Here is a 23,125-nt window from a genome sequence, read left to right on the forward strand (position 1 = left end):
TCAGCAGAGTTCTTTGTACTCGCTCAAAGGGAAAACGTCGAGGAAAATGCGACTCATACGCTATACCTATCTTTTTACCATTCTTCTCACGAACCTTCGAGCAAAGTATCTTTTGTCTTTGCACGATGCAAGAGCATCATATGCCACTGCGAGAATATTCGGTAAATACAGCCAGTTTTGATGGGTATATGAGAAGGCAAACTTGCGAAACTCTGCACAATCGCAGAAGTCGATTGTTATTGAGGATCCAATAATGTTTCTACCTGCCACGAACTAGACGAATTATCCATAGATATTTATTCAAAATACATGAATATTTTGAGGTAAAACACACAGAAGTTAGGTACCAAAAAGTTACGTAGAAATTTTTCCTCATTCCATCCTATCGCTACAGAATTTCCACGCAGTTTGCGAGTTGTTCGATGTTGTAGAGGATTTTGGTGGTTTTACGGAACATACATCGACAAGACAAAATAATCATTGTTTCTAATAGTGAAGAAAAAGGAGAGATTAATATTTTCTGAGCTATATTATGTGTATAGTGTATTTCTAGCCGATTCGTACGTTTTAATTTGATTTTAATATACATAGTTAGTATATAGTTATAAATGACAGTGCATTTGTAGCCGACAAGTAAATGCAAGATTTTCCGAGCGCATAGAAGCAATCCGGCGGTAATCCAGAGAAGAAATGAAGCCCATTTCGATTCTGTTTCCTTTAATGGTTCGGGAGCTTAGTCTCTGAAAGTGATGCGATTGTCGATCGCATATCGTGCTTCTCGCAACGATTCCTCGTTAGATTTCGTGGAACAGGTAGAAATAAATGAAGTTGTCGATAGAACTGTTGATAGAGAATCAGAGAATTGTAAATTACGTTCTGTAAAATTTTAGGCTCGAAATAATATTTTTGTCTTATCTCGCGTAAAGAAAGACATTGAACGAAATTGAGAGCGAAGTCTTGACTGTTGATCGATCAAGAATCTAAATGAGAATTGTTATCGGAGCGAATGAAGTTGATACGCATGAACGGTAACTTTATCTGTTCGTCCAGGTAATTAATTTCGACTCGCCACGTGGCGGTATCAGCTTGGTGACGGAGAAAGGTCCTGAAACGACCAGCCGTTTAATGATCCAGAAAGCGGTGCCGAGCGATTCCGGGATCTACACTTGCGAGCCGAGCAACGCAAATCCTAGCAGCATTAAGGTGCACGTCGTTAACGGTAAGTCCTACCAAATATTTCAAAACTGTTCATTGCTTTCGTTTAACCGCTACACCTACCTACCACCGCCGGTTTCTTCTCCTACTCTTCTAGTACCTACCTACCTACGGCTTAGTTCGTCTTCTCAAAAGAGGCTGACCTAAAATTACCACCGACGCGACGGCGGCATTCGTTTGGCTGAGTTCCGCGTCTAAATGCGATAAATGCGATAAATGCGATAAATGCGATAAAAGCTGCACACATGTTGCCTATATGTCACGTGAATTTAGTACGCGAGATCGACACGATACATGTACCAATTTGAAAAACAGTGTCAGCGGTGAATCATGGTAAATTGTGCGGTTAAGTCGACGAGTTTCACAGTTTAGCGTGCACCTCACGCACCCCATTTCACTTCAGGATGCGAATAGATCTGTTGAATCAGAATAGTAGGCATTTCGAGGAAACGAAACGGAACGGAACGGAACGGAAGGGAACGGAAGGGAAGGGAACGGAAGGGAACGGAAGGGAACGGAACGGAACGGAACGGAACGGAACGGAACGGAACGGAACGGAACGATTTGTAAAAGAAAGCGTGATTTGAAGTAAGCGAGAAAGAAGTGTGTCTGGTACAGACTTGCTTAGGACAGAAGTAAATTTATTACAGCGCGCCGTATCGTGGTCTAGAAGCGGACGCGTGGATTTAACGATAATTCGAAATAAGTTAAGCCGAGTTTCCGGTATGTTATTTATCAACTTCAAGCGTTAATTGCTCGGTACAATGGCCTTTACGGCCTCACCTGACGCGAATGCAGATCGATGCGACACGTCGTGCACGACGGTGATTTATCACCGTCATCCTTTTGACTGATCCACCGGCAAACCTATGTCTGCGTTCTTTCCTTTAATTGCTCGGAATGGTTGCCCCATCGCGATTCTTGAAATATGCAAAACGCTATGCAAGAAGCTAAAAAAGTTTCACGCGATCAGAGAGAAATTTCTGTTGCAGAAGAACATCCGGCTGCGATGCACCACGGGGATGGCAGTTCATCGTACGCCAAAACACGGCCGATGTGTTTTATAATTTTAGTAATAGCTAACGTAATATTTATATAAGAAAAAGGAGGGAGAAGACGGGAGAAAGAAGAAATACTAACCCGACACGAAATAATAGAGCGCGATTTCAGGGAATCGCATTGCCTATGATCGTTAAACATTCTTTGGGTAAATATTTGTGCAGGGTAAAACCGAATATTACCTACATTTACATTCAATTTCCGTGACCAAAGAGTTTTCGAATATCAGCACGGCACAATAATCGGTAAGGGCGTAGTATTTTGTTAAGATATATCATCAAGAACGAATAACTTACGACGTCAAAATTTATTGTATTATTTGTAAATAAATTTATTGTATGTACATATCAATAAAACGATTGTCTTTATCTTCTGGTTGTTTTCTGGTTGGTGTATCAGCAACAAATATTTGACAGAAATAAAGTTGCTCCCTCGTTATTGCTCCACTGATCAGTAAATTCGATATGAATAGTATCTTTGAAGAGAAAAAATAAGTATAATGTTTCGGACGTTCTATCTATACTTCTTCGAAATAGTTTGTTCAAAGGCGGTCGCGTCCATTGATTTTCATCATGTTTCGAACGACAAAATATTTCCTCCAATGCAAAAAACATTGCATTGTCCGTCCATGAAAAATATATCACACACAGTTTATGCACATTAAGCGTTACTCGATGCACCACTATTTGTTCTCGTTACGCTGCTAACGATATAAAAGACTTTGCGTGAAAAGTGGATTCTTCTCTTCAGCGTTTGCGAGCACATTCAACGAGTATTTCTGGTAGGAAGTTGTCGAAAGAAACGACGTCGACGCAGCGACGACACCCGGCTAATGACAGCGTTAATTACTTGGTCTACCTTGCGCCCATTAATTACACCACGGCGCAACTGACTTTTCCCGGAAAGCTACGTATTCGCCACACAGACCACCGAAAATTCCTAGTAAAATACGAGCGGAGCCGAATATTCGCGAGCCGCAACAAACTCGACCGGCCGGGATAAAACAAAATTTTCATCTCTTGGCTAAAGCGGTAGGTAGTAGGAGATTGCCGAGCTGTAAATAAAGCGATCGCGGCGGGGTAAGTTGCTGCGAAAAGGGAATAAAAAAAAGGGAATAGCTATTTTTTAGTCGGTCGCGATTAAGCCAGAAACGCGAGCTCGCCAAAACCGTTTCGATGTTCGACTTCGCGCGAGAAACTGGGTCGCGTTTCGGCCTTTAACGACTTTCCACTGATTCTTCGCGTCTCAACCTAGCTTCGCGATTCGTTCTATAGCCTGCTTAACGTAACAACTCGAATGCAACACTCGATTAACCGTGCTTCATGAAATCTCTGTATGTTTTGATTCGTCGTTTATCGATCGACCATGACCGGCTGAATGCACAGACGATAACAAGCGCATGCATCAGTTGGCTGCGGTGCAGCGGGCGGTATTCAAGTAGTCGATGAAGTCGACTATTTTTGGTTCCCTCAAGCGTGGAATCATAGGTGGAGCAGTCCATGCACGGTGGTGGTGGTGGTGCTGCTGCTGCTGTTGCTGTTTCACCCAATTGTTCACCTTCTTCCTTTTCTCCCGTTTTCGCGGGTGTTCTTGCAACGTTATCGACTTGCCGAACACGAAGAGGCAAGGGCCGAGATAAGGCCGAAAGTCGGGTATATTTTGCTTGTAGACGAGACTGAAACCACCCGTGTCGGCGGCTGCATTCAGAGGAACATCCATTACCACTGAAACAAACGGAAGATCAGCTTTAGTAACGAAGGACTTCTTTCTCGCTCCATTTACTCCTCCTTGATAATTCTTCCCTTCCCAAATCGTAATATACATCTATATAGAAATATGCGTGGTTCACGGTCGAACGAGCAAGAATCAAGTTAAAGGAACACTGTCACAGCAGCTGCCATGTTTTTCTGTTCGGTTAAAAAGAAAAGGCAGAATATTACATCGTTCGCTCCAGATTCGATCGTAAATCACTTCAGTTGAGGCAGAGGCAGTACACGATTCGTATTCCTGCCCAGCAAACTTGTTTAATCAGAGGCCAGAAGTTCGGTATTCGATACTGTAGAGGCGATTCGAAAAGCTCGTTCGAATGTCCGCGAGGAACATAGAACATACTATCTCTTGTTGTCTTGCTCCAATCTCCACTTTCAGGAACTTTCTCCTGCAGTCTCGGTTCATGACAACTTCTGTCTACGATTCCCTACAGATCACAGTTTGCTAACCTTTAACCAAGCTTTGGAGGACACTGGAATAGAGGCGCTTGGTAATTCTCGAACTAGGTGGATGCATTCGAGGATTCGTGTTGATTTCGATCAGCCAGACGGAAAGGTCATCCATCACGACGAAGTCGGCTCCGTACAGTTCGAAGCTGCAACGCCGTCTATCCATGTGTTCTTGGGAGGCCAGCATCGTCAGAACTATAGCTTCTGACATTTTCGGGTAGATCTTGTCATAATAAGGCTCACCCTCGAGTCCCGTTTGCCTAATGTTATTTTATTTATCGACTAAATTCAAACTACATATTACGATGAAATATTTCTTCTACGAAATATGAAAAGAACATCTTGTCATCGATGTTCGCGAGTAACGATAGCATAAATGAAAAGATAGTCGATCTAGGACAGTGTCTAAGACAGTGTATATAGACAGTGATTTCAGGCATATTTATCCTCTAGATCTATCAATCTCGAAATCCCCAAGGACTGTCGAGCGTAACGAAGGGATAACCGAAACTTCGTATATAACGGACAGACCGGTCGGGAGATTACTTTAAATATTCGTTCAGCTTCTCGCAGTCCCATCCCTGATCGCGAATCGATTTTACGACTTCCTCGGAATTTCCACGTTTCCTCCTTCTCCTCCTTTCCTCGTCGTACTTCTCTTGAATGGCGGTATTGCAGATATGAATCGCTTCGTGATAAGTTGAGAAAGTGTAGGGCTTCGAGCTGAACCGAAGTAGTCCCTCCCTGATGGAAAAAGATGGAAAAAGATAGAAAAGGATCGAGGAAATTCCTTGATAGAATCTAGCCGAATCTTTACTGGTCATGGAGAAATGCTTTCGAAAAACATTCCGAAACGACTTTCCTCGTAGAACCTCTTGAAAAAATCGCTTCTCGAGCGAAAAATTTCTCCCTCGAACTAATCTAGTATTCAAGATTTTGCCGAGTGAAAGTTATGAAAAGAATTTCAATTACTTGAATAGCCATATTGTCATTGGAAACGTATTGGTCACTAAATACCACTGCCTTATATCAAACTTTGTATCGTGGATCAGTAAAGGACGTTCTGGAAAAATGAGAAAGATAGAGAATTGTAGAAGGCAAGGTAGAATTCGAAACGAAACAATTTCACACACCGATATATTTCTGAACGATGAAATAGTCTTTTGGTCTGCCTTTTATTCTTCGGAATATGTCCTTCAAGTTATGAGATATGCTGATTCCGGTGCCGCAGCAAAGTTCACTCGGTTTCAGGATCCAAATGTTCCGCATTCCATTCAATTCGTACTGCGGATCGACCTCCTTCAACTTCGACAGAGTCAAATTTGCCGCTTCAAAATATTTCTATGAAATACACCAGTACGATAAAAGTCATAGAAAGAAGAACTTTTTACCAAATAGAAAAAACTAATTGGTATAGCAAAACGTGTTGTGAACTGGGTGAAAGCATTTCATGTCAAAATTCATTTCGAACGAAAATATCCTGTCCGAGTTTGCAACTTCTCCTTTCACCTTTTACCCAGTTCAACAGAACAGAAGAAATATTTCTATACTTGTAAGTGTTCTTCACTCTTTTCGGACGTAACTTCGATTCCACCTCCGTCATGGACGGTCACAGTGTAATCGTCTAAAAAAGAATTCCATTCCTCTTCCGAAAGCTCGGTGACAAAGTCTTCATCTGTGTTTTGGTGGTTTGCGCAAGCAATAAATTCTTCGCAGCGTTTTATAGCGAATTCCAGACGACTCATTGGAATCGTACGCTGCCCCAGGTTCACCGTATCGCGACCATCCTGCATTCTTTCTACGAACCATTTCAACAGACCAGCGGCAGCGGTTAGACGAAAATCTTCGAGGAAAGCTTTCGGCTCTCTGCTCAGGTTATAACTTCGCGGGAATAGCACGCTCGACACGTCCTTTTCGTACAACCAGTGTGCCTCTTCCAACAAACGAGCCATTCCTAGCTACATTAGTAGTTGACCAAAGTTGCTTTATCGTACTTTTATGGAATGCACGCAATAAAAATGCGAGAACCACGCATGTTTCTTATTCTTTCAATTGTGTACATTCCAATTCTCCAAATATTTCAACTCGAATTACTCTACTATTTTGAAAGCGTATCTCCTAGATCATAGAATAGTAAGTAGAATAGTAATATTCGCAAAGAAAGACAATGGCATTAACCTTAGACGTATAGACGGAAGGCTTTTGATATCTATTGAGCAGAGTGTTACAGCTCAGTCCACGATGCCAGTCTACAAAGTCGTTTCGACAGTCCCATATAAAGTCCGGTGATTTGTGACGTAATAAAGCGAAAATCACCGCCTTCTCGTTTAATGTTCCGTCCTGTTGAGTTAGATCACCCAATGATCTTGCTTCCAAACTGGCTACGCTACCTGAAAATTCAATAGATAATATTTAAGAAAACTTTCAATTATCATTTCGCACTGTCAGGTTGTGAACAGTTTAAAATGGTGGGAAAACAATTCGCAGCAACTGGAACACCTTTTTATTAGAATATCTTCTCGACGGTTTATGCGGTTAATCTTTAATTAAAGAAAGAGCGAGAGAGTAGTATATAAAGGGGAAAAAATTTAATTAAAGGAGGCATGGAAGCTAACCGTAAGGTAGGGTTCTTGTTTTTGTGGCTTCGTATTTTTGCACCCAACCTCTTCTTTCTAGGGCTTCCTTCAATTTTGGCAACTCGCCGCGTATCAAAAATATTTTATGCCTCTGAAAAACGATGGTACGCTTCTGAATACGCTTTGAAGCTTTAAGTGATTCTCTACCAAATATCTACGTCTTTCAGCGTTACCTTAACAGCTTTGCTGACTTTCGCCTTAATTTTTTGATAAGATTCTTTCCTCATCCAGTGGGCCCTGCAACAACTATCGTCTTTGAGAATGATACTGGTGTAGTTGGTGATTGCGTCTGTGTCGTGCTTGTCAAAGGTCTCCCGAGGGCAACAGGAACACGTGTCCATGTACGATTTCGGGAATGCTCCGCAGTCAAGCTGCGGCAGGCTGTTAACAGCACTGATCTCATTGTCATCCGTGTCCGGAAGTGGCCATTTCGAATTCATTCTGGTCCAGTCCGCCCGATTGTACGGATTCACCGGGCTCTCCTTCTTTTCTAGGTTGATCAAAGGGCCCAATTTGCAGCTGGATTGATTCGCTTTATCTTCATTCGTGTAGACCGCCACCGTGCTGTCTCTTGTGGTCTTAATGTCCCTTGACCGGCGAAGGTGAAACATTCTAATTTATTACGCGATATCTACTCAATTTCATTCCTGACTTTAATCATTGCGTTCACCTCGGCTAATAGTCATCACCGTTACCGATTCAATGAGAACACGTTCAAATGCACATACCTTAAATCGAGCGGTAAATCCATTGTTTTTTAAGCAGCTTCCTGCAAATAATCCAATAATTTGTCGAACTCTTGAAATTACTTTATGTCAGTTCCTGAATCAATTAGATAATTTATATTAATGTCATAAACTGAACGGAGGTACAAGTTTGAACATGTATCATGTTCATTACGTTTCTATCATTACGTTTAAGAAATTGAGCGAAGAAAAACACGATGGGATGCGCTTAAAAAGGTCTAGTATCTTCACAAGGGAAAGTTGGATCAGAAGAAACGCTCAAGACGATGCAAATATTTATCGATGTTCTTACACTTTGAACACCTAATGGATCAAGTGGGAAAGGCTAAATCGATCAACCCACTAGCTTAACCTCGTCGCCTTATTGTCTAGCAAGCTTAATCGCCTAAGTAATTAACCCTTTATGCAGCGAACTTTGGAGAAACTGCTTTTTGTGGTTATTAGCTGGGGCTGTACTAATTTGACACTGACTTTACGAAACTTTTCGGCTCATCAACGAACTTATGATTAAATTACATGCAAATCATAGCTATCGTTATGCATTATTCAAATTCCATTAAATTACCATCAATATTTATACTTAATATAGATCTGACGAAAAGCAACCAAATTAACATTTCGTTTAGTGAATCAGAATCAAAATGATAAAGTCACTCAAAGGGTTTCATTCGATACTAGACAGTATTACATTTTATCGAAGCCGTGAAATGTGATATTTGGTTAAATTATAACACAATTTCAATATATTCGGGCAAACATTTTATTTTGTTCATAGATTCAATTTAACTGCATCCCACCAAAAAAGAAAAATAAATTTCACTAAACTTCTAAAGATATAATGACAATTTTGTAAACTATTGTACTTGCCATATTTAGTTTCATTTGGTGGAAAGGTAACGCATAATTTTGAGAACATGGACATTACTTCATCGTTAGAAAAATGACGGTTTCAGGATTTCTGTTAACGTGGAAACGCTTGAAGAAGCTTGATAGAAATCGTCCAGTTATACGCTTTCCAACTTTCTGTAGCGAATGACTTAAAGTTTTATCGGCTTGCGAGGTTTAACTAGAGGTTTCCTCATGGATGTTTTTCAATAGTGGGTTCTTAAGTTCAATGGAAGCCTTTTACGAGAGTTTCAGGCACGCGGTTCAACCTTATAATTTATTCCATGTTTCTTTTACTCCGAACGTTTTGGATATCTGCGATTTATGGATTTTCCTTGAGGTATCAGTGGACGGACATGTTGCTTTTACCCGATCGTCTACTTTTTTTCCTCTGTCCCACGAGAATGCACGCTCCACTAACTTTTAAAGAACGTTACGTTGTTTATTCTTAATTTTCCAACATCGCGTGTGTTTTATAAATCAAAAATATTGTCAATAAAACATTGAAAACAGTGATGTGCAGAAAAAATAAAACCTGCCGGAAGTGAAATATGCCTGTGCCTAAATGCATGCATATGGTTATTTGTAGAATGCATGGAACACGTACATATGTATGCACTACATACAGAAGCAGTATTTGCAGAAAATCGATATCCTTGATAGAATGAAATATTTCGTAAATCGATTTTGTAGGAACGGCAGGTTCAGTACATAGTGCATACACACATACATATCGTTACCATTACCACGAGCCCAGAGCTGAAATTTTCGAGTACAAAGTCAAGGATCGGTTTTTATAGAGAGTTTGTTAGTATCGGGCGAAGCAGTCGAGCTGAATGTCACCTGTAGTCGTAAAAAGTTGGGTGGCATGACCGAACCCAGAACTGAAATCTGAGGATCCACTAATTCGTTATTAATGAAGCATTATTTAAACATCTTCGTGATTAATGCTGAAAATTAATTTACGAACTATCGGAAATTCATGTTCGTCGATTCAACATAATAAAGGTAACAAAGAAAACTTTTGCAAGATTTAACTTTGTTGGTACACTATCCACTTCCAATAAAGTGCCGTGAAACTTTTTAATCAACGATATCAAAATTCCCAACGTTTCTAATAAACCGTTCAGTCTTATTAATGAAATCGTTTCATCGATTTCTAATTACTTTCGTCACGTTATTCTTCCTGACACAATAAGCGACAAACATGTGTGGGCGATTAAAAAAAGTTAAAAAACAAAGGTAGCTGGTAGGAAACTTGAAAAATACCTTTCCATTGATGAAAATGCTTCCAAGAGAACCCTCGTATCCGCAAACAATGCACGTCGACTACAAAAACTTTTTCGATGCAACGAATGTTTTTTTTCTGCACGACAAATTTTTCCGGACAGGAGGATCAAACTTTGTTCCGGATAGCGTTTATACATTTCAAAAGGTTCACGTTCGACAAGTTATCCTTCAGGATATACGAGTTTCCAAATATTTCGATGTAAATCAAAAGTCAATACTGTTAAATCTGTTTACGAAGGATTTACAATTTGATCTCTCAGCTTCTTCATATGTGCTTTATCTGAGATCGAGATAAACCGCTTACACAATTATTTTATTATGACCTATCGCGATAATCTATTTTTTTCTCTCCAGCATACTTCTATATGTATACAGATATATACGTTCTTCCTCTACTTTGATCCTGTTACTGGATTGTATACTCTCGAAGAAGAAATGAGTTAGGAAGTTTGCATCGCAGTTTACTCTACAAACTAGTTTCCCTTAACTGGAACTTGGAACGGACTTCAAGTACTTATCGTGCTGCGTAAATGGTAAACAGCCGTTGATGCGACATCGTTGTGTTACTCGCACAAAATCATCTCTTCGATGCAATTATGGGATCATAGGAAAAAAGCCAATGCAACGTTACTCATTGTATGTACACAGTCGTAGATATCTTCGCTTTTAAGTATAGATTTGAAATAAGAGTTTAGCTCGTCCAAGAATAAACTCGCAATTGTATAAATCTTATTACATCGTAATCTTGTTTGAAGACGTTCGAGTACTTTCGTACTTGTATCCCGATCTCTGTAGATCTTGCACGATGCATCGTTTTCGAGGAAGAAACAAGTTACGAAGTTTGTCGGTTATGTTCATGGTGCTGCGAAGGTTGGCGCGGCCCCGTTTCGCCGCGCCTCTCCCCAAACTTCCTTCGCCTTTTCTTCCCTTCCCTATTCTACTCTGCTCTGCTCTGCTTTGCCCTGCTCTGCTCTTCGAAACGCGAATATTACTCCTACCGCGTTACACATGCTGCAAAAGGTTCATTCGCGATGCTTTCAGGGAAAGAGTCTCAAACTGCGACTTTCACGGGTTCTTAAAGGATCCGTGGGAATTTTTCTTCTCTGTTGAAATATTCTTAACCTCGAGTCTACGCTGCGGCGAAGGTCTTACCTGAACATCGACATAAAAGAAAAAACGTAAACCTATTTTGCGAAGTGTTCCTCGGTAGTTTAATTTCACGCGTACGGGCAACCAATCAATCGAGTCAGCGTTGTTACCTTATTTTCTAGAAAAGCTCTAAATACAACTCTGAACCTGTCATCTTCTTAGTTTCTTCCTTGGTTTCGCCGAGGACGAATAAACTCTAGAGTCCTCTGTGCGAGTACCCCAAAGGTACTCATTCTAGGGACTGATGTTCTCTCCCCCTTGTCTCATTCCCTTCACTCTTGCTCCGGCTCCCAAACAGAGGAGTTGTCCTCTAATCCTTTATCTCTGTTTCCTGATCCATTCTTCAGAGGACAACTGCTCTCAGTCCTCCTTCCTCTCTCTCTATTTTCTTTCCTCAAGCTTTTTTTCTCTCTTTTGCTTCCTTTCTTGTTTTCTATGTTTTTAAACGAGGAAGGAAGACACAAACCCTCTGAAGAAAGAATCAGGGTTTAGGGCTACCGCTTCCTTGTAGCGATGGAAAGGGAAAGAGAGATAGGGAGATCCCCTATCCCTTAAGTGAATATGTATACTTGGAATACTTACCCAAGGGATTCTAGAGGAGATCCGTTCCGTGCAATGGAGTAGTACACTTCCTTTATTTCTTGATATTTCAATCAACCTCAAATAACATTATTGACTATCTGCTTACACGATACATGTTAATTAAGGAATACACAGCGGAAGGAAAGGATTAACAATTAGTGAAGTAATTTTTGAACATTGAGGAACAAGGGTCATAGCACCTTTCAATATCGGTTTGTTTAAAGTGAAATTTTATAACATCACTGATTACTATTTCGTGCGATGAAACTATGGGGTTATTTCCTCCTGTGTTTCAGAACGATTGCCATTCGTAAAGAATTCTATAGTTGTATCTAATATCTCGTATTTCTGTAGCTTTCTCCTATGTGCTACGAATAATCGATTTTAGAATCTCACGCAAAAATATATATTGTTTTACATACATATACTGTTGTATGTCACGGGAACAGCCAAATTGTATTCAGAGAAACCATCTTTGTAGGTATTTTTCAAAGGGGAACGTACTATATTACAGATTGCACCGTCGAAGAGAACGAGTATCCGCGCCAAACGTTATATCGCTAAAGGGACCTTTGTGCAATTTAAAGCAAAGTCATGTATTACGTAGATTCTTCTTTGGGAACTATTTTTCTCCGGGAACTGCTCTACTTCATGTTCTGTTGCTCCACTTCCATATAACATACACGAATTGAAACGCAAGCAGGAAAGTTTCCATCTCGCATGCTGTCTGTATTGTCGCAGCCATGAACATTTCTAGTACTTTTCGCGCGTCTAACATTCGTAAATCTTCCATTTATTCTTCTTTGCTCTTATCGAGTAGGTAGTAGAATTCACGTACGAGATTCAATTAATGATACGATTAGATTCTGAGTACACGCGAAGATAATCAAAAGTCGGTAATCCGATAATCTCTATTCGTTCTACGATTACGGTCTGGAGTTCTGGGCTAAATTCCTCAGATTTGTCCGATTCGACAAAGTTTCGACATTTCGAACTTTATATTGTGATCACGTATTCGAAACACGTAATTGGTTCATCGTTACTGTGATAACGAGAGTTTCTCTAATTAATGATACTACTTGTAAATCTTTAGATGGAGGTACATACTTGTAGTACCTACACGTTCAAATACATACACATTTATAAATACTTGTTCTGGTTACATTTTTCTTCATTTTCCACTTCTACAGAATAGAACACCGTTCTGTTTCATTCAGTGTAATCTCGAACAAGATTTTACCGAATAAGGTGTTCATACGACGATTAAGATGGGGTTAATTATTCTCCCCTACTCAGCAAAATCGTCTTTCTCGCGTTCCCGACAGGATCATTTCCTTTCTTATCTGAAGTCGTTTCTTTTTCCAAGTAGCTAATTATGTGAGAGAAACATACTTTTCACTTGACCTTTTTCATCCTCTCCTCTGTTCTTCTATACTCCAAAAGCACTTAGAAGAAAATGTTTATTTGTAACGATCCCATTGGTAAAAATCGAGAAAACAAACGAGACAAGAATTATTCTCGAAATCGTACATTTTGCATTCCATTTAGGATTGCCAATCTCGCGTGTTTGGAAAAGAAATAACTTTCCATCTCGTTAAACGGTGTTTTCCGAGATTTCTTCGTGACATTTGTAGACAACGAAGAAGAAAAAACGAGAACGAGACTGCGCAATATTCCATGTCCATCTCACTCTCTGGAGAGGAATGTAATTGTTCCTCTCATTAGTATCGTCTTAAAAAGAGAAAGATGTGTCCAACTTTCTTAAGCAATATAAAATCCTGGACTTCGTCTTGTAAGAGTCACCTTACTTTCAGAAGAACTTAGAGACGATTATAAAAATAAAATACTGATCCGTGGTTAAAATTACTTAGACGGTAACACTTGATTTACAAAATTGATCGTATAAAAAGCGTATTTAAACTTCTTTTGTTCCTTCAAAGTATAATAAAATTAAACACTAGTTATTATTAAATTGCCATTACACGAAACTCAATAATAATAAGTGTTGATTAGAAGTAGAAGGTATAAGAATGAAAATTGATAAAAAAATACATATTTAAATAATATTCGTTATTTTTCTTTGGGTATGTCTTCGTTTCCTAGGTATACCTTTTTAAATTGAAGAGTAATAATAAAAAAGATTGTAAGTGCTATTTTAAAGAAGTTGATTTTTTTTTGGAGAAAAAAGATTTTCTTCCAACTTTAATGTTGGCACTTTCAGCCTTTTTTATTTCCACTCTTGAATTTGAAGTGATCTAGAAGGGGCTCTGGAGAATGCAAGTGCGGGCCTGAGACATCTCAGGTCTTGACCTGCGCAGTTTCAATGTACAGGCATAAACACATGCAATTATCAGTTATCTATGCAGTGCTTCGTGCTTCTATACTTCCATCATAAATATTTGGGTTTTTAATAACGCATAAGATGACTCAACTATATTACAACGTACTCGAAATGTTTCAGTACATATATTTATCTCTTTAATTGCGTTTATATAATATCACGTGTTAAAACAGAAAGCAGTGTCACGTGTCTCGTGTTTCAACGTATAATCATCGCGCGACCCAACGTATGCAGTTGATTGTTTCTCAACAGCACAAATAATTCTTGACCATTTGTAACTTCGTTGTAGTGCTGTTCAGATAAATTTCATTTTACGATCGCGTGCCTCATCGAGAAGTTTGCCTGACAGCAATTATCGGAGTAAGATAGTTATCGCTACTAGGATTACTTAAGGTAAGATCTTGACAACTTATCGAATCACTTTATTTTATTTGCTTTCATCTTTCGACTTCTACGATATAAGAAATATGTATGTGATAACATGATATATATTTTTCAATTCTTTGTAATACTATTATCACTTTGGAATTACCACAAGTACGCGAAATGTTACCCTCATTCGTACCTGCTTCGTATCGTCCTGCTTCTTTGCCCGAAAAACGGGTTTGATACATGGATTTCAAAATTCGTGCTCTCTACTTTTTCAACGCGATAAGAGATGAAATAATAGAGCAACCTTTTAACACGCCCGTGCACTCAACTAATTTTGCTCCAATTCTGATATTCATGCATACGTTGCTCAAAACATAATGAAGACATGTTGAATTCACTCTCGGGCATCATACTCAGCCTGCGCTCATTAAACGTACACGTTTGAATCGTTTGAAAGACGTGCCTATGTATAGCGACCGCAATGGAAGAAGTATTGTGAGAGGAAATTCCGAATAGTTTGTGAAGCAAGCAATAGCGCATCGCAACGATATGAAAAATATTCCCGATGCAAAAAGTTTTTCGTAAAGGGTCTCTGTAGTTCGTCTCCATAGCAACTATCAAGAGAATAGTAGATTTCCGGAGACAAGGCGAAAAATCAGTATATTCGGAGCGCGCAAACAATGACACGCGCGCGTCTCCGTTTACATGCCCGCTGGCTATGGCGTCGGACTTGATAAATGTACTTCGCACGAAAAACCAGCTGCAGTTTGCCGCATAATAACCGGGCAACGGGAGAAAGAGACATTTAGTGCACTTAGATGCGTGATCTATCGACCGTCTGCCCCGGCCGCCCTCGGCCATCGACGCTGGATACTATTCCATCCTTTTTTCCTTGCTCTAACCCATTTCCCTTGATCTACTAGCTTCCTTCGAATATACTTTTCTCGTAATGGCCCCCGTGACATGAAGCGCAGCATCGTTTTTCCATCACTGGTTAAGTGTAGACTACTCTGTGAAAATCAATGAATGTCTCGTTCAGTCCATTACGTACAAAGCCGAACTTATCAATAATCACGAACGATTAAATTTCGATTCTGGTAAGCTTTCGATTTTATTGCCATATCTGAAATAAAAGAAATTTAACTAACGCTAAATGAAAGGAAAACATTTTCGTTATATCGTAGGTATTTTATTGTATAAACCATTTTCGCCCGCAGACAAATTACAAATAGAAGATAGAATAACTGATTTCGCAACCTTATTATTGGATCGTTAGAAAGAAACGAATGTATAAAGATGCTATCTACTATACTATCCACTGCTTAATCACCTTTAAATCCCTCAAACGTCATTATAATTTTGAAATGAACAATACTCAGGACTATTAATAAATGTTTATTTAATAGATAGTCTCTAGGACTATCACTTGCATATTCTCTACTTTCGCTGTTCAAGTATTTTACTTTACACTCGAAAAATCTCTGACAACAGATTAACAACAGATCTGACAACAGATAAATATTGAAGAAAACTTCAAAGAATCTCGCACGTTCAAGCGCAATTCAACCTCTCTTTGATCTTTTTATAAAACTAACTCTCATTTAGTCGTTCTAATTCTAGTTTTTAATCATTCACTGAATCAATTTAATTAACTCGGTTCTGCCAGTATTTCCACGCTTTTGACATGTTTTTACGGTTGGCGATATTTTCTCAGAAAAAATACTTCTGTATCGGTGGGTAGAATCACGTTAACAGAATAGTAATTAGCAAAGTTCATTAATGGCTGTCATAGTGGTTAACTCGAGTACTTTAAACCGAGTGTCTGTTCCATTGAAAGGATGAAATCGAAAGGATTAGGAAATTAAAGGGTTCGAAGGTAAAGCGGGCGTAAGTTAAAGGAGCAGCTCAATTGCGACTTGAGTGACTCGGCGGCTGACCGGATGCGAAGCAACTTTTGATTGAATACGCTACCACAAGTTCACGATGAATTTCGTCAGAAGGTGGGTTCATGCATGCGCGATGAATGCGGCAAACTAAAGGGATTGGATTTAAACGAGGTAACTTTCTTTCAATAAGCCCTTCTTAGCAACCATTAAGAAGCTCTTGAAGCATGCAAAAGCACTACGAACTTTCTCTCCGATAGTTTTAACCAGATATTTCCCTGGAAACGAAGTTGCGAAAGAGTCGGTGCGATCATTTATCGATTTTAAATCTGGCTAACTGTAAAAGCTAACTGTAAAAACCAAGTTGCTCATCCTACGTAACTGGAGAAAGCTAATAAGGATAATTCGATTTATTTACTACTCTTAATTTGAATTTCTCAGCCAATGAAAGAAATATAGGGAAGATTGAAGCGAAAATCTAAAGAAAAACTATTGTTTCATACGCAATGGCGTGGCTCAGAAAAAGAAATATATGAAACGAGGGTGGGATTGTCGCATAAACAGGTTTGCAATGAAACTCGCAGGAAAGGACAATTTGTAGAGACGAGAGGAGAATGCATTGATGAATAAGTTTCATCGGTGTACGAGGAAGTCTGGGAAGCAGAGCATAAGGTGTCCGAACGCGCTTAATAAGACCTCTAAAGTCAAAGTCAAAGCCAACGGTAGGAAGGTGAAGTATAGGTGTAAGAGAAAGGAGCAGAGCGGCCGCTAATGATTGGTGCGCGGGCTTTCGTGCACGGTCGTCGAAAGGTGTGAGAAGTTTGAATAGGTTGCCGAGGGCGTAACAACGTCCTAGGCTTGTGTGCCTCGTCTCGTCTCGTCTCGTCTCGTCTCGTCTCGCCTCACCTCACCTCGCGGCCCTATACATATACGACTAAGTACAATATAACTCTCTCCTCCCTCTCGTCGCCTACGGTTTGACATAACGGCCCTGAGCAACGGGCGAGTTTAGAACTAGCGACCTCGGCTTTATCTGCGAGCCACGGGTGAGATTAACGAAACAAAGAGCTACCTTGCTGCGGAATGTGGTCTTTTGCGTCTAAAGATTTCCCCCAACGCAGTCCCTCCGCCTTTCTTGTCGTTTTACACGTGTCCAAAAACTGACAGTCAACAACCTCCCTAATTCCTCTCTTAACAAATACTTCACGCGCTACTGCATCCTCTCGGCTCTATTTCGCTGCTGATACTTCGCCTAGCTAATTTTTTACCTATACCTTTAATCTAGACCGGACTTTAACACCTTGTAGCTCATCACCTTCATAAATCCTTTACCGTTTAATCTACTTCCCCTTCCAATGCCATCGCTTTGCTCTTTTTATCATTACTTAATAAACTTATAATCGATTCAAGTTTAATCCCGTAGATGTAGCGACCACTTATGAATCTTCTCTGTGTAATAGGGTGAACATTTATGCGGAAGGAGAAAATAGAAGCGCGTGTTTTCTATCGTTTAATCCGAGAATACATTTGGCGTGCGTACAAGCGATCGAAATTATGATTTTTCTGAAAAAAAGAAAATTACAATAGAGATATGAGAATCTATGAAGAGTTTTCAACCATTTCGACTATTAATAAATTCAGACATTCAAGTAAATTCCCTTCCTAATCTGATTTCATCAGCGGCGATTTGCAGTTCGTAGTTGTCGGCGTCTGTATATTGGAGTAAACAGTGCATGGTTCACATTATTCGATGTATAGTTAGCTGGACATTGTGTTGGCAAGTTTACTCGCATAGTTGTGTCCAGTTACGACATTCCTGCGTACGCATCTTGCTTCAAGTTTGATGCACCGATCCTGCTGTTCAATATGTCATTGTATTAGAACGATTTACAAGGCACGGAGTGGACTAAAGTGTAATGGTATGAATTCAAACCGATTAGAAATAAGAGGGAGAAAATATTTATCAATAACGAAGCATTATATAGAACAATGTTTAGGGAACGAAAAATGGCAGGCACGTTTGAAAAGATCATAAACCATAGGAAGGCATTGAAGAATTTCAGATCAGAGGTTAAAGCTCTTTGCTGAGCTTCGATAACAAAGACGAACCACGGAACGAAATGACCACGCGAATGTTTCTGCTGTTACAGCAGGATAGAAATCCTCAATTTCACGCCTCACTTGCCGAAAAGCAGCAGTTTTCTTATCGCAATTTCATGCATTTGAAGAAGTTGAACCGAAAACTGGTAACTACGCTTGTTCTTTCAGAACCACCTCTTGTGTTTCGCTTTCACTCACGTTTATCGAGCGTCATCACTTTTTCGGAAATGAAATGCAATAAGATCAAATGGATAAATGATGAGCGAGGTGTGCGTTTCTCTTAAGGCGAACGTTCCACTTTCTTACATTTTCTCATTTCCTTTACGCTAAATGAAAATGTAATTAGAACTGATTACATTTCCTTGAAGTGTTCCTTCTCAATTTTCATCATAAATTCTCTCCAAGAGCCAGAATTCCTAACAAATTCGAAAGATTTGAATTTTTCTTTGACGCCCCGACCCTTCGTTCCACGAGTTATTAACTTTCCAACCGACTCAAACGCCCCGACTTCGGCCGTTTCTTCTTCGGAGAACGCTACTTGTAGCATCATAAATAATCAAGACGAGAGCAGAAGAAGCTACGCAGTTAGAAAGTTCACGGCTAACGCTGCCGTTCGGTTTCCGTACTTTTGCAACAACAAACAAACTCACCCATTTCGCCTTCAAACTCATTTCAGTTCATAAATTGTCTTTGAGTTTGCTTCCTTCTAGTCCTCGGAAATTGTATATTCCCCAGTTAAGTAGACCGATTTTCTTCTTTCCTTGTGTCGCAGTTCAACAATTTTTGTCCACTTTTATTTGAGAAATAATGCTTCTGACGCGATGATATTAAATTTCCTCAATAACCATCAGAACAATGCGTTTGAAGACCAAAGGAGTTCATGGAACGAATCTAGCCTTTATTCATATTTGTTCGATTTACTGGATTTAACGATGAGAGACTCTTGTCCTCGTTCTCCATTCTCTATTCCACAGTTTCTAGATTTCACACGAGAACTATCGCGTCGGTCGCAGATTATTTCCCAAATACATCCTTCTATTTCTACTTTTTCAGGAAGTGCGCCCCTAAAATATAAAAACGTATCTCGTAAAGTGCTCGAGAAGTTTTTCTACTGATTTTTGCTTCTCATTTCGAGAGCTTCAGTTCCTTAAGGAATTACAACGAGAATGAAACATACATTATACTGATTAAAGAAGAAAATTAACTCATACTTCGAAACTTTTTATTTTTAAATCTTTAAACTCTAATTTTTAAAGTGGTTAGTAATAGAAGTTTAAGCACAAAGCACACTCTTTGCTTTGAATGATCCAGCCAGAAAAAGCCACAAACTAATTAGATGACTTTGATAAATGTTAAAACTTAGAAGACTGTCGGCATCAATGACAATTTCTGGAACTTCGATGACTAGCCGCAATTAAGGTCGTAATTACAGCGATGACATCAAAGAGCTAATTAGTGGCACGTTCGCGCAACCTAGCAGCAGCAAAAATACGACTGTAATTTCTACCTTCCGAGTATTCCATATTTAACGTTTCCAAATGCCAATCTATTCTTTCTTTTCGTGTTAGGTATACACGATTCGGCGAAATTTACGTCGTGCGGTGATTTAGGAAGACTTTCAATTCCTTCAGTTTTCTCGGATCTCTTCACGTAGGAGAATCCGTTTCAGAATAAATACCATATAACTCCACGAATTTCAAATCCTTTATTCCAGTTCATTATCGGAGCTATATGTACATATAGTCGCTCGTTTCTCCACAATAATCTCTCTTCTAAGGTTCGAAGACAATTTCGTTCAACTTTACACAATCGAGTATAGACTACTCTGCTGCGTTCTTATCTCAGATGTGCAATACACCCACTCTTTTTTTTTCACTTATCTCTATTCAGCAGCTTGAATTTTTCAAATTTTTTTCCACAACATAGTTCTGTGACAAGGGATTTTGAGAGGAAATTGAGAAGGAGTAAAGAAAGGAGTTGTGATCGAGAAGGGGTAGTAGAAACTAGAAGAAAGGAACAAGTACTAGATAAAGAAGTAAAGATTAGTAGCAGAAGAAGGGGCTAGAGGGCAGGAAAGTCCTGGAACGTGATTCAAGAATGGAAAGAGAAAGTTTTTAGAGCTCCTGTAGAGTTGCGAGACGTCAAGGTATTTACCTAAAGTCACGTTCTTGTCTTAAACTCAGGGCCTATCGTTGCGTTAACTACCCGAAATTTCATGAAGTCATGGTATAGTTGGTTAGCAACCCGTTAAGGGGCATTTTCAGACGAAATGAAACGAAATCCAGATTGATATGTCTAGATTTATGAAACGATCGATATACCTAGTATAGCGGTACAGAATTGATCGCGCCAGCTTTCACTGGAACAATTTTAGTATAAATATCGAAGCAGCTGTAAAGTGACTCAGAAGGACGGATGAAAAGCAGCGATGCTTATAATCCTGAAACGAAGGAGGTAATCTTGAGGTACCATATGATGCGTGTCGAGAGTGTAATTGAAACCCGGAAGCAATTACGAGATTATCTTGAGCCATCGTTCGCTTGTCATATTTCTCGACACACCTTACACGCTATTGCTTTCTGCTGGAAACAAAGGTGACCGGATGAGGCTTCGTTAAGCTGTCCGCTCCGGCAACAAAGCACCGATAGTTTCGGTTAAATGAAATACGGGTCAGCTATAAATACCAATCTATCGATGGGAACTTTAACATCGACCATTTACGTTAGACTGCTCGGCTTCCTCGCATAAAGCTAAACAATGCACGGTCTACTAACTTTCACGGGTAAGACCGTTCAGAATATTCGGACGTGGAAATGCAGAACTAGCTAAAAGTATTGATCTTAGGTAGCTAAAATATCCCTTCCAGATAATAAATATAGGAACAATTGTTTGCCCTTTTCTATAGATTAACAATTGTCTTCTAAAAGTTCATTGTATTCAAAAAGTTTTTATTAGCTATGAGAGCGAAGTGTATATAAAAGTTTAAAGTTAAACGAAGCTTATACATAGGAGCGTAACTTATAAAAGGAACTTTTTACTGGATATTAACATCGAGTTCAATTTTCCCAGGTAAATTTGATTTCCTCCCCAATGTTGCTGACACATAGACAATACCCAACATGAACTTCAAAAGTGGAGCACTTCCTCATACGTTAGCAATCTAATAGCTTTCTCGTAATAATTGGTATAAGGCGCTAGGAGCTTTTCTCCTTCTTTTTTTCCTAGGGAAAAGATACGCAGCTCTGTTACAGTATTTCGCCTAGCTCCTGGTTCTTTGAGGAACAAGGGAAGAGAAGTGAGAAAGCTTCTTCGCCGGTAGAATACGTAGCAGGGGGAGCTTTTCGTCTAAAGCCATGTGGCACGGCAGTTGAACGCGAGGCAAAACCGAGCAGCTTTCGGTCGAGTCGAGACGATTTTCAAAGTACAAGACTGCTTTTTCTTGTCAGTTCTCGAATAGAAGAAACACCCAGGACCTCGTTGCAGATGCTGTCTGGAAAGGAAGCGACGAGGAACAACTTGAAATCCATTTAACCGTAAATCGTTGCCTGTGAACTTCCACTGCAAATAATAATACGATGGAGAGATGTTAAAGGGTTTTCAGACTTTTTATGCGTTTGTGTCTGTAAGGCATTCACAATTCCTAGGTTTATTAAACCTAGAATTGCTTCACGATCAATAAAAAAGAAATAGAAAATCTTCATTAATATGCTGATCATTCACCATTTTTTAACAAGCGTTATAATTTACAGGATCACATTAGGATAACGTTGAATGAAACGATCAAATCGACCTTTATGAAAAACGAAATGTGAATGATAAATCGATAAGGATATACATATGTGCATGAGTATACGAAGGATACGCAACCGTACATTGACATTGTACATACATTTTCACTCAACATGAAACATGTAATACGTACTCCACGCAACATAAACCCGAGCTCCTTGCTTAACTCGTGCCCCCTTTTATGACTCGCTTTTACGTAACCATGAGTACAAAGTACATAGCATAAATTGATGTTAACTTTACCATAAAGTAAAATTCAATATTTCAATCAGATGTCAATGGAACATTATTTTATAGATACTAGTTTCAAATGACAGTCTTCAGAAAAATACATCAGAGCCAAGCTAAAATGTGTCAGTTCGTTTTCTCGTTTTCGATACCCAGACGAAAAACACAAATTTATTTTATTCGTAACCGATCTTGGAAAACAGTGCAGCAGTTCTACGGATTCTGAGAAAGGATTGCAAAAGTGTATTGCAGAAGGCGATGTAGGTGGCGCTTGTTCAAAGTTCAAAGGAAACCACATCATTTCCGACGTATCGCAGTGTCAAAGACGTTCTGTCGTCTCCGTGGCTTGGGCAAAAGAGCAAACCAGGAAAGCAGCTGTTCGTATTATGTCAAGGTAATTCGATGCGCACGAGTGTAGGAGGACTGCCTTTCGACGAATTATTCAGTTCTTCAAGCGAGTCGATCGAGATCCATGACCAGAACCACCGAACGTGTGGCGTCGCGTCGCGTCGCGTCGCGTCGTTCGGAAGGAATATAGTGAATGAAACTGAAATTGCAATTGTCAACTTGGTATAGTCTGCTCTCAATCCTCTTGCACTTTCCAACAAATACTGCTTCGTCCACTACCATA

The 23,125-nt window shown here is 39.6% G+C and overlaps 3 protein-coding genes across 6 annotated transcripts in view; 2 read left to right on the forward strand and 1 right to left on the reverse strand.

Moving 5' to 3' along the window:
- Positions 1-2,642, forward strand: part of LOC143188601 (zwei Ig domain protein zig-8-like) — a 126,370-nt gene extending 123,728 nt beyond the window's left edge. For all 4 annotated transcript variants that reach the window (XM_076392925.1, XM_076392923.1, XM_076392924.1 and 1 more), the window contains 2 exons: positions 1,051-1,219; positions 2,208-2,642. In XM_076392925.1, coding sequence (XP_076249040.1) covers positions 1,051-1,219; positions 2,208-2,314 — 276 coding nt within the window. In that variant the 3' untranslated portion in view covers positions 2,315-2,642. The remainder of the gene's footprint in view (positions 1-1,050; positions 1,220-2,207) is intronic.
- Positions 2,643-3,678: 1,036 nt separating this feature from the next.
- LOC143177236 (tubulin glycylase 3A) lies at positions 3,679-7,880 on the reverse strand. The gene is made up of 10 exons (XM_076375091.1): positions 7,858-7,880; positions 7,303-7,741; positions 7,109-7,220; positions 6,672-6,883; positions 6,044-6,451; positions 5,627-5,834; positions 5,466-5,556; positions 5,040-5,237; positions 4,494-4,753; positions 3,679-3,998 (listed from the first exon to the last, which is right to left on the reverse strand). Exons 1-10 carry the CDS (start codon positions 7,878-7,880, stop codon positions 3,679-3,681), a joined length of 2,271 nt encoding a protein of 756 aa, XP_076231206.1.
- Positions 7,881-14,380: 6,500 nt separating this feature from the next.
- Positions 14,381-23,125, forward strand: part of LOC143188599 (lysosomal acid glucosylceramidase-like) — a 40,469-nt gene continuing 31,724 nt past the window's right edge. The window contains exon 1 of the mRNA XM_076392920.1: positions 14,381-14,515. The gene's annotated coding sequence lies outside the window, so the exon portion shown is untranslated. The remainder of the gene's footprint in view (positions 14,516-23,125) is intronic.

Source organism: Calliopsis andreniformis, chromosome 3, assembly GCF_051401765.1.
Source record: "Calliopsis andreniformis isolate RMS-2024a chromosome 3, iyCalAndr_principal, whole genome shotgun sequence".
Lineage (NCBI taxonomy): Eukaryota > Metazoa > Arthropoda > Insecta > Hymenoptera > Andrenidae > Calliopsis > Calliopsis andreniformis.